We start from the raw sequence: 12,369 nt of genomic DNA, 5'->3' as shown, positions 1-12,369 counted from the left end.
ATACACAGTGTAAGGGGATAAGGAACATGTACATAAGGATATATGAATGAGTGATGGTACAGAGCAGCATACAGTAGATGGTATCGAGTACAGTATATACATATGAGATGAGTGTGTAGACAAAGTAAACAAAGTGGCATAGTTAAAGTGGCTAGTGATACATGTGTTACATAAGGATGCAGTCGATGATGTAGAGTACAGTATATACATATGCATATGAGATGAATAATGTAGGGTAAGTAACATTATATAAGGTAGCATTGTTTAAAGTGGCTAGTGATATATTTACATAATTTCCCATCAATTCCCATTATTAAAATGGCTGGAGTTGGGTCAGTGTCAATGACAGTGTGTTGGCAGCAGCCACTCAATGTTAGTGGTGGCTGTTTAACAGTCTGATGGCCTTGAGATAGAAGCTGTTTTTCAGTCTCTCGGTCCCAGCTTTGATGCACCTGTACTGACCTCGCCTTCTGGATGATAGCGGGGTGAACAGGCAGTGGTTCGGTGGTTGATGTCCTTGATGATCTTTATGGCCTTCCTGTAACAACGGGTGGTGTAGGTGTCCTGGAGGGCAGGTAGTTTGCCCCCGGTGATGCGTTGTGCAGTCCTCACTACCCTCTGGAGAGCCTTACGGTTGAGGGCGGAGCAGTTGCCGTACCAGGCGGTGATACAGCCCGCCAGGATGCTCTCGATTGTGCATCTGTAGAAGTTTGTGAGTGCTTTTGGTGACAAGCCGAATTTCTTCAGCCTCCTGAGGTTGAATAGGCGCTGCTGCGCCTTCTTCACGACGCTGTCAGTGTGAGTGGACCAATTCAGTTTGTCTGTGATGTGTATGCCGAACTAGCTACCCTCTCCACTACTGTTCCATCGATGTGGATAGGGGGTGTTCCCTCTGCTGTTTCCTGAAGTCCACAATCATCTCCTTAGTTTTGTTGACGTTGAGTGTGAGGTTATTTTCCTGACACCACACTCCGAGGGCCCTCACCTCCTCCCTGTAGGCCGTCTCGTCGTTGTTGGTAATCAAGCCTACCACTGTTGTGTCGTCCGCAAACTTGATGATTGAGTTGGAGCGTGCGTGGCCACGCAGTCGTGGGTGAACAGGGAGTACAGGAGAGGGCTCAGAACGCACCCTTGTGGGGCCCCCGTGTTGAGGATCAGCGGGGAGGAGATGTTGTTGCCTACCCTCACCACCTGGGGCGGCCCGTCAGGAAGTCCAGTACCCAGTTGCACAGGGCGGGGTGAGACCCAGGGTCTCGAGCTTGATGACGAGCTTGGAGGGTACTATGGTGTTGAATGCCGAGCTGTAGTCGATGAACAGCATTCTCACATAGGTATTCCTCTTGTCCAGGTGGGTTAGGGCAGTGTGCAGTGTGGTTGAGATTGCATCGTCTGTGGACCTATTTGGGCGGTAAGCAAATTGGAGTGGGTCTAGGGTGTCAGGTAGGGTGGAGGTGATATGGTCCTTGACTAGTCTCTCAAAGCACTTCATGATGACGGAAGTGAGTGCTACGGGGCGGTAGTCGTTTAGCTCAGTTACCTTAGCTTTCTTGGGAACAGGAACAATGGTGGCCCTCTTGAAGCATGTGGGAACAGCAGACTGGTATAGGGATTGATTGAATATGTCCGTAAACACACCGGCCAGCTGGTCTGCGCATGCTCTGAGGGCGCGGCTGGGGATGCCGTCTGGGCCTGCAGCCTTGCGAGGGTTAACACGTTTAAATGTCTTACTCACCTCGGCTGCAGTGAAGGAGAGACCGCATGTTTCCGTTGCAGGCCGTGTCAGTGGCACTGTATTGTCCTCAAAGCGGGCAAAAAGTTATTTAGTCTGCCTGGGAGCAAGACATCCTGGTCCGTGACTGGGCTGGATTTCATCTTGTAGTCCGTGATTGACTGTAGACCCTGCCACATGCCTCTTGTGTCTGAGCCATTGAATTGAGATTCCACTTTGTCTCTGTACTGACGCTTAGCTTGTTTAATAGCCTTGCGGAGGGAATAGCTGCACTGTTTGTATTCAGTCATGTTGCCAGACACCTTGCCCTGATTAAAAGCAGTGGTTCGCGCTTTCAGTTTCACGCGAATGCTGCCATCAATCCACGGTTTCTGGTTAGGGAATGTTTTTATCGTTGCTATGGGAACGACATCTTCGATGCATGTTCTAATGAACTCGCACACCGAATCAGCGTATTCGTCAATATTCCCATCTGACGCAATACAATAAACATGTCCCAGTCCACGTGATGGAAGCAGTCTTGGAGTGTAGAGTCAGCTTGGTCTGACCAGCGTTGGACAGACCTCAGCGTGGGAGCCTCTTGTTTTAATTTCTGCCTGTAGGCAGGGATCAACAAAATGGAGTCGTGGTCAGCTTTTCCGAAAGGGGCGGGGCAGGGCCTTATATGCGTCGCGGAAGTTAGAGTAACAATGATCCAAGGTTTTACCACCCCTGGTTGCGCAATCGATATGCTGATAAAATTTAGGGAGTCTTGTTTTCAGATTGGCTTTGTTAAAATCCCCAGCTACAATGAATGCAGCCTCCGGATAAATTGAAGTGTTGTGCGGTATTACTACATTTTTCACCCATTTAAGCACAATCATGTGCTTAGAGTCAGCAGAAAACAATCTCTTGGTGACTAGAAAGAGGATGGATAGTTGTGTAGAAGGCTGGATAGCTGGATTATTGGACTTCGACGACAATAACTCCACCCATACTCTCTTAAAACAAAGGCACTGGACTGAGCATTCCATTATTGTCAAAGTCAATTCCAGTCATATAGCTTGTGTGTGCAGAAAGTAATCATTTTGGATCTATCCCCGTAAGTAGAAGGCCTTTGAATGAGCGCTAAATTCAAAGTAGTTCAATAGCGACAGGCTTTTGTTTACACATAGGGGTATTGATCTCATCTGCTAATCTAATATTTCTTTGGAGAAGTCTGCATTCACTTTAATGGTAAAATATCCCCAAATCACAAAATACACATGGCGAAAGAAAAATGAATGCTCAGACATCCCATAAAAACACATGGTAAAACAAATACATCAATAGAAACGAGAATAAACTATGAAGTGGCCTGTAACCAGGTTTGAAATAGTGGTCTATGGAATGATTGTGAAAAAGGTTATTGTAACGGTTTTCTAGGTGTGGTGAAGGAGAGTCGGACCAAACTGCAGCGTGTAGATTGCGATCCATGTTTAATGAACAAAAAACGTAACACGAATCTAAAACACAAACACTACAAAACAAAGAACGTAACGAAAACCAAAACAGCCCATACTAGTGAACACTAACACAGCCAGTAGCAAGGACACGAAGGACAATCACCCACGACAAACTGAAAGAATATGGCTGCCTAAATATGGTTCCCAATCAGAGACAACGATAAACACCTGCCTGATTGAGAACCACTCCAGACAGCCATAGACTTTGCTAGATCACCCCACTAGCTACAATCCGAATACATACACACCAAAACCCCAAGACAAAACACACCACAATACAAAAACCCCATGCCACACCCTGGCCTGACCCAATACATGAAGATAAACACAAAATACTTCGACCAGGGCGTGACAATTATGACCCATAAAATACAGCAAAAGTCCAACAGAACCTTGATGACTGTTTCTCAAATACAGGGAAGATCTAAATTGCACAGGGGAGTGTACACTGGCTCTCATCCTATTCATTTTTGAGAAGGAGATGAGGATGCGAGGAGTACGCAATTGAGATCGTCCCATAGTTCACATGAAACACCCCTAAAAGGATGACATGAAAAAGTTCAATGGAGCACAAATATAATTAATGAAAAAGTTCAGACAGTCTAATTCTCCTCATTGAACTAGATAAGAGCTTTCCTTCTTTTTACATCAAAGTGTGATGGATTAGAATCAGATGTGTGGGCTATTTTCAATACAAATATGTAAAAATGTCTCCCCAAAAAAGCTTATTTAGAACTTTTTTTAAAAACTGTGTCACAGTAGCTTTTTCTTCAGTTCATGCATCTGTGTGTGTGTGTGTGTGTTCAGGGGACAACAAACAGTATTAGGTCTTACACTGTTGTCTCACCCTGTTTATTGCTCGCCAGTCTCGTATAAAATCTCCTCCACGAATTCAGCGTCTTACTCGACCAAATCCAGAAGCCAGAGGTGATACCCACAATCAACATCATCAGGTACTTGATCATGAAGACGGTAAAGTCTGGCGACATCTGCGGGTGGTGGTGCCCAGGGCATGGCACGGCGTAGTTCTTACACGTCCGACTCACCCAACTCTTCTCCCACTGTTCCCTGAACGCCTGCTCATAGAAGTAGCACGCGATGACGACGGTGGCGGGCACCGTGTAGAGCACGCTGAAGATGCCGATGCGCACCATGAGCTTCTCCAGCTTCTCCGTCTTGATGCCGTCATGCTTCATGATGGTCCGGATGCGGAAGAGCGACACAAAGCCGGCCAGAAGGAATGAGGTCCCCAGGAAGAGGTAGATGAAGAGCGGCGCCAGAACGAAGCCTCTGAGAGCGTACACGCTGTTAATGCCCACGTAGCACACGCCACTCAGAACGTCTCCGTCCACCTGCCCCACCGCCAGGATGGTGACGGTCTTGATGGCGGGTACCACCCATGCCGCCAGGTGGAAGTACTGCGAGTTGGCTTCGATGGCCTCGTGACCCCACTTCATCCCGGCTGACAAGAACCACGTCAAGGCCAGGATGACCCACCAGATGGAGCTGGCCATGCTGAAAAAGTAGAGCATCATGAACAAAATGGTGCAGCCCTCCTTTTTGGTGCCTTGGGTGACTGTTTTGACGTCGCTGTCAAAGCGGTTGTTGCATACCACCTTGTCCCCCAACAAGAAGCCAGCAATGTAGGCTAATGATACTATGGAGTAGCAGCCCGATAGGAAAATGATGGGTCGCTCTGGGTAGCTGAACCTCTGCATGTCCACCAAGTAGGTCAAAACTGTGAACAGAGTGGACCCGCAGCATAACACAGACCATATTCCAATCCAGATCTTGGCGAACTTCAACTCGTCCTCATTGAAGTACATCATTCCATGTGGTTTTGAGGGCTCACAAGGTGCACCACAATCCTCCTCCCCAAGAAAACGGTAGTTCAAATAGGGGGGTACTCTCAATGCAACTGGGCATCGAAACTGTCCCTTTACAGCCCTACGCTGCCCATAAGGTGATTCTGTTACATCCGAGGTAGGATTAATAGGAGTGCTTCTACCAGACATGTTTTGACCGATGCACAACTCACCCGCTCCATGAACAGGGAAAGATTCACAGGAGAGGCTGTCAGGCCACTGGAAACCGAATTTATTCATCAGTGCCTCACAGCCCTGCCTCGCTCTCTCGCAGAGCAAGCGACATGGAGGCAGTGCTTGTTCCAGCACCGTACAAACGGGGGCATACATGGAGCAGAGGAAAAACTTCAGGTCAGGAGAGCATTGAACTTTCACAAGCGGATAGAACTGGTGCACTTCAAGCCCAGCGTCCTCTTGGTTCATGTGCCCTAATAAATTTGGCATGATAGTCTCGTTATAGGCAATATCCATACAGAGAGGAATGGAAATAGGTTGGCAAAAGCCATTTTCAGGAACGGACATTCCACTGAGGCCATGCTGACCATCTGCTCCCCGTAGAAGTGCAAGAATAATCAGAACCAGCAAATGGGAAGATATTATACAAACTTGGTTGTTCCCCATTCCAAATTAATTCTAACACGCGACTTTATGTCCGCGCGTAAACACGCAGGCTCGAGACCACGAGATTATTTTCCCGGATAAAACAAAATCATAAATGACAAGACTTTTCTGACAGGCTACATACATTACTTTATATCCTTGCGTGGTCGCTTCCACAATTTACCTCGGATACTCGGAAGAGGTTTTAAATCCATCTGTTGTCAGTGTGTAGCCATTTTCTGTCTCCTCCAACTGTCTGTGAGGGTTGCGGTCCGGTTTCTAGATTCCCCCACTATTCACGGAGGGAGGAGCCTTGAAACAGACTGTAGGTTACTTTTTAGAATAATCTCAATTTTACAAGATTGTTAATATTTGGTCCAAAAATGTGAATATTCTTTTGGTGTATTCTATTTTATTTGGCATTTTTCGAGAGAAAACTACATCTATGTATCTACTCTACCATCACCATGTCATTATCGTATCGTATGGGTACTGAAAGTTGCACCCTCCCTCTTCCTCGGAGGCTGGGAGAGTAGACTGCTGTGCACCACACCACTGTCCCTGGTCGGATTAACGCCTGATGGAGAGAAGGTGTGAAATTAAAGCCGATTGTGGAGTGACAGATTCACAGCTGGCCCCAGTAACTCTGCAGGCTGCTGGTGGAAGGGAGGTTTAGGGAGACTTTAGTTATGCCAGCCAAGGAATATTAAAAGTGGAGAAAGCGAAATATTGCAGCACATGTTAGCATACACTTAACACGCACACACACACACACACCAAAAGCACACACTAATGAATATTAGCAAAAAAGCACTATCCTTCTATGTTTGTCACTGCAGTCCCAGCAGCAGTCCGGATCTGGCCACATTATCTTGCCTTAATGGGCTGACCTCATGGCTCCTCCTACTGAATTATGCATCGTTTCCAGTCCCCCCTCCCAGTCCTGGCTTTGGAAGTCAGCACTTCCCAACAGATGTGGGTCTTAAAAAGCCCGAAATTTGCACTTTTTTAACAATGAGTAATTTTCTGCACTACAGATAAGAACACATCTTTTGTTTTGTAATGGGCAGCAGTGTAAAACGGATAATGTACAGGCAGTACTTCGAATGCTGCTTTTTGCTAAAGGTGATCTTTTAATTAACCATTTTCAAACCTCACAGCTTCATTGTGCAATTATGTCATACTGTTCACCTTTACCACTAGCATATTACTCAAATAGGATTTCACAGGGTATCATAATGTTTATGAAAACAACTGTCTTGATTATGATTGCGTCATTGCTACTGTAGTACATCTCCAGACTTGACTACGAAGTATCAATGCCCAGTAAGCCTACTTCATGTCCTATTAACACCACTTTTGATGGACATTGTTTATCCCCAGTGTTCCTCATGGGTGACCATTCAAAAGCTCACTCCTCGTGAGAGAGGAGCAAAAACTAGACTTGTATCTTGTGTCTCTTGAACTCACTCTGAAATGGACACATTATACTCGGTCTCCACACTAAGCTACAGTATCTTTTAATTACACAAACAAAATAAAATCTAAATGTATTTGTCACGTGGGCCGAATTAAACAGGTGTAGACTATACAGTGAAATGATTACTTTACATACAAGCCCTTAACCAACAATGCAGTTCAAGAGTTAGAGTTAAGAAAATATTTACTGAATTAACTAAAGTAATAAAATAAAATAAAAAAGTAACACAAGAAAACTGCATAACAATAACGAGGCTACAGTATATACAGGGGACACCTGTACCTAGTCAATGTGCGGGGGTACAGGTTAGTCCCGCTGCACTGGCAATGCCAGTGTGCAAACACAGCTTGTCCCGGCTATCGGCCTTGACCCGGCAAGCAAAATGCCACAAACTAAGGAAATGAACACAGGTTCAGCTCCCGGCATTTTCTGCTGTGAAAGGATTAGTTCCTAATTCAATTTGAGTTGAAATGCAGAGAGAATGGCATTTCAAAATTAGAGGGTACATGCTGGTAAAATGTTGAGAATCATTATTTGGGTGCCTGTAGGGAATGTTTGAATACATTTTCATAGCTACGCTGGTGGTGGTACCAAACCAAATATACAATTCTAACAGTTCCTCTGATTGGCAAGCTCCCCTCCGTACTATTTTAGGTTGCTGCAAGGGAAAGGGAAAGGGAAAGGGGGAAACCTAGTCAGTTGTACAACTGAATGCCTTCAACTGAAATGTGTCTTCCGCATTTAACCCAACCCCTCTGAATCAGAGTGGTGCGGAGGGCTTCCTTAATCGACATCCACGTCTTCGGCGCACGGGGAACAGTGCTCCCCCCGCCATATACCATCTGTGCTATTGAACCTGTTGGGTCATTGCCCATGTAGGGGTTAAAGGTCAGGGGTAATTCTGGGGCGTGTTCATTAGGGTGCATTCAACATAATAAGAACGTTTGAATTTGTCATTGGACAAGTCCAGGTAATTCCCCATTTTACTCAGTTTTATTCTGTTTGCTGCCTATTGAACACAACCATGTAGTCTCCCAGTCTGCATTCTGCGTGTGAAGTGTAGTCCCCCAGTCTGCATTCTGCGTGTGAAGTGTAGTCCCCCAGTCTGCATTCTGCGTGTGAAGTGTAGTCCCCCAGTTTGCATTCTGCGTGTGAAGTGTAGTCTCCCAGTCTGCATTCTGCGTGTGAAGTGTAGTCTCCCAGTCTGCATTCTGCGTGTGAAGTGTAGTCCCCCAGTGAGCGCCACTTCCACCAACGCTGCATGGGAAAGGTATTTTAGCTCATTCATACCTGGAGCAACAAGCTGACAGACAAGAATGAAAACTCTTCCCCTCCGTCCTCTCCTCTCCCCCATTGCGATATTTTCAACAAATAGAGCTCTAAAGAACACAGCGTATCAAGTTGAATGTCCTCAGGTCTTTGAGGACACTGGTTAAGGAGAGCTGCAGTACAGCAGAATCATGGGGTTGCTGTTCTAAATCAGAGTTAATGAGTGTGAACAAGAGCATAGTAGTTTTCATCAGTGTATTGTATATAAGGTTTTGAGCTGGCAGTGCATTTTTGACTGTACCCCTGTTCAGTCTACTAACTAGTGTACAGAAAAGTGTTTGAGACAATCTACTGTTTCTGGTTTCACCTCTTGACTATGTCAGAAAGGCAATGGGAATACTGTAACTACTGTATCTCATACCCTGTAGAGGAGATGTACTGCAGTTCTAACTGAGAAATATTTACAATCAAGAATTGCCATATTTACAGAAAACATATAGTGTCTACTCAGACTCCAAGCATATGGAATTATGAGAGAGGGTTAATGAAATGTTCAAAGGCTCCCCTTATATTCAACTAGGTCATGTCCTGGGGGAGAAGGTAGGAAAAGGACCCAGAGATTCATTGGAAGAGGGGATATTTTTCTGGTTGAATTTAAAATGCCAAGATAGATGGTAGCAATTACTGTGTAGGGTCTGTTTCCTATGCACAGTATCTTATGTTTATGCCTGTGCCTTGGTTTGAAGTTACTTAAGGAGACATTTTACTCCTTGTATCCTTATACCTCAGCTGTGAGATTTAGATTAATTCAGACGATGTCGAACAACGTAGAATAGATGCTGCAATGCAGGTCCAGTTGAATTGAGTGTGTTACAGTAGCCGAGGTATAAGCCATGGGTTTATTTAAAGTATCAAACATTATTCGTTCACCCTATTGTTGGAACTAGGAAGAAAAATCTATTATTTATTTCGTAGTCAACCTTTAGTTAATACTACTATGACTCTAGCAGAGGAGGCTGGTGGAATGAGTTATAGGAGGACGGCCTCATTGTAATGACTGGAATGGGATTAATGGAATGGAGTCAAACACTGTGGTATTAATGGAACGGTATGTGGTATTAATGGGACGGTATGTTCCATTAATTCCGTCCCAGCCATTGAAATGAACCCGGCCTCCTATAGCTCCTCCCACCAGCCTCCATTGGAGACAAGAGTACCGTACATTTATAAATTGTCTCTAGTGTATAAATTAGGTTACTCAGTGCTTGTCTAATTACCCAGTCAGTTTAATGAATGTATGTGTGTGCATAACAATTAAAGAGACTTGAAAAGTATATCAGCTCTGAAATGTGCTTGCATGCATTTACAGACCACTGAGACAGGATGGAAATAGGCTAAGATTGGAAATATATATTCATTTAGTATTCTTGTGGTAAGTTGCCAAAATACTTGGTTTTAAGTTGGCTACTTCTCTCATTCCAGGTGGAAAATTAAGTAAAACATGTTGTGGTGTGCACACACAGTGTGTGTGTGTGTGTGTGTGTGTGTGTGTGTGTGTGTGTGTGTGTGAGATAGTTGAGAGAAAAAGAGAAAAGATGTTTGTGAGTGTGCATTTGTATGCATGCTTTTTCCTTGCGTGCCTTCACTGAACCCCCATGTTTCAAATTAAAACCTAATTACTCCGGACACGTTTTACATCCCTCACTTTTCCTCTCACTCTTCTCCATGACTTATGTTCCTGATATCTATGCCACGTAACCCATGGGGCTCCAAACTGAGTAATCCGTGGATCAGACTGGGATGGAACAGCGCCTCTTTCCTCCTTTTCCTGATCCCAATCTGGATCCACAGCCTCACTGCCAAGCAGATCTACTTAGCCAAACAATTAGGGTATATTTTTGGGGCCTGGAAATTCATCCTCTAATGATCCATGTCGGGAGCATGCGGTTTGTTGAACGTCGGTTCCCTCAGACCCTCACAGCAAGTCTTCTTACAGGGATATATCATCAAAATCCCACACACACCATCCTCGAATCAGGACTGGGTTAACAAGTTAGCAGTATATGGCCCCTATAAGTTTGCCTTGCTCCATGTTGGTATAACCTATTCGCCATGTGAATAGTGGGTTTAGTCCTCATTTCAGATCTGTCCTTCACCTGCTGGGAGGAAACAATCCCCCTCACCAATAGGAGGCCTGCAACCATTCAGGCGGTCTCCGCAGCAACCTTAGTTGCCTCATTTTAGCCCGTAGCTCTTGCAAATCAGACAGAATTTAATTGAGAATTGCTTGTGCACGGAGTCTCGTTAGCCAACAACCAAGCGTAAAATTGCCATCCTTCTATGCCGGCATGATGAGTCAATCGATCTCAAAACATTTATTTTGTTAAAAGGATGTCACCTGAAGGACTGTCGGTAAACACACACACCATTTTGTAGAGAAAAACATTGCAGATCATACTGGGAGTTTCTGTGTTTTTATTTTTTTATAAGCAGGAAATGCATCTCCTGTTCTTTTTAAGTTCTGGCTGGCTATGTTGAAAGGGGATTCTGAAATTATTTAAGATTTTTTTTAAATAAAAATATTATAAAAAGCAATAAATATTTTGTAAGGATAGAAAAACTTGATCGATGTCATTGTGTAAACACAATGTATGCCTACATGCATACTTATATTTAGTAAATTCTGTCCAAAACACTTTTTTTGTGCCATTCACTGTGTATTCTCTTCAGTGGGGGTTAACCCCACTAATTTATACTTTAAAAAAAAGAAAGATATATGTTTGCCTGTTTTGCATGTTATTTTGGCATTAATACTTGTCACATATCAGTTTGCAAACAATGTTAAAAAAAAGAGCTAAATAATTGAGTTAATAAAGTCGCATACAAATTTTGTCTCTTTTTTCCTTTATTAAGTAAGTGTCACGACTTCTGCCGAAGTCGTTGCCTCTCCTTGTTCGAGCGGTGCTCGGCGTTCGACGTCACCGGTCTTCTAGCCATCATTGATCCTTTTTTCATTTTCCATTGGTTTTGTCTTGTCTTCCCACACACCTGTTTTCAATCCCATTCATTACCTGTTGTGTATTTAACCCTCTGTTTCCCCTCATTGTCTTTGTCAGAGATTGTTTATTGTCAGTGTAGTGTTTGTTGTATAGGTGTGCATCGGGTCTTCGTACCCATATGTTGTTTATGTTCTTTTCCTGTTTAGTGTTATGGAGCATGTTACTAGGACATTATTAAAAGACTCCATTTTACACTCCGTTTGACCCTACTGCGCCTGACTTCCCTGCCACCTATACACATATGCCTGACAGTAAGGCATCTCCAAAATGCAGGTGTTTCAACTTAGCTTTCTGTGGTGGTTGGGCAGCCAGCTGAAAATACAGAGCGTAGGGGCTGGTAATGTTCTCTAGTTGCACCACGATTGGCTCAGTGTTCTGTCACTCATAGGGACACTACGTCACCCAAAATCTACAGGTAGAGCTCGAATATTCAAGCTACTTAGGTGCTGCCATAGAGTTACATTAGAAGTGCCCGTCCAAGAAGGCAAAACAAAATCTAATTACGTTATATCTACAGTAGCTTTGATTGGACTGATCATGTCAACATCATATTTTCAAAATGTTAACTAGCAAGCTAGCAGTTATCATCATGAATAAAGTCGACAATCTACTGGAAAATCCTTTTCAATCCTTGTCATATGAAGAGAAAATAAGAAGAGAAATTATAGATAAAACAAATCGGTGCTCATCAATCCAGCAGGACTTCTGCCTTGCTCAAAAAAAATGGAAGCTCGGAACTGGGAAATCTCAGACTTCAGTGAGTTCAAGACAACTGGGAACTCAATTTTGTTTTGCTCTGATTGGGAAAATAGGTTTTGAATGGTCGTCCAACTTGGAATTTCAAGTTGGGAACTCGGGCCTGAAGGTCACTGATGTCATCATG

General features: G+C 44.2%; 1 protein-coding gene across 1 annotated transcript; it reads right to left on the bottom strand.

The window, feature by feature from the left end:
• Window positions 1-2,545: 2,545 nt before the first annotated feature.
• Window positions 2,546-5,852, bottom strand: LOC118399060 (frizzled-1-like). The gene has a single exon (XM_035794815.2). The coding sequence runs from the start codon at window positions 5,697-5,699 to the stop codon at window positions 4,044-4,046; it is 1,656 nt and encodes a 551-aa protein (XP_035650708.1). The 5' UTR covers window positions 5,700-5,852; the 3' UTR covers window positions 2,546-4,043.
• Between the last annotated feature and the right edge of the window lie 6,517 nt (window positions 5,853-12,369).

This window comes from Oncorhynchus keta, chromosome 20 (genome assembly GCF_023373465.1).
Source record: "Oncorhynchus keta strain PuntledgeMale-10-30-2019 chromosome 20, Oket_V2, whole genome shotgun sequence".
Lineage (NCBI taxonomy): Eukaryota > Metazoa > Chordata > Actinopteri > Salmoniformes > Salmonidae > Oncorhynchus > Oncorhynchus keta.
Note: the sequence above shows the minus strand (reverse complement) of the source record. Positions and strands in the feature narration are given on the sequence as shown.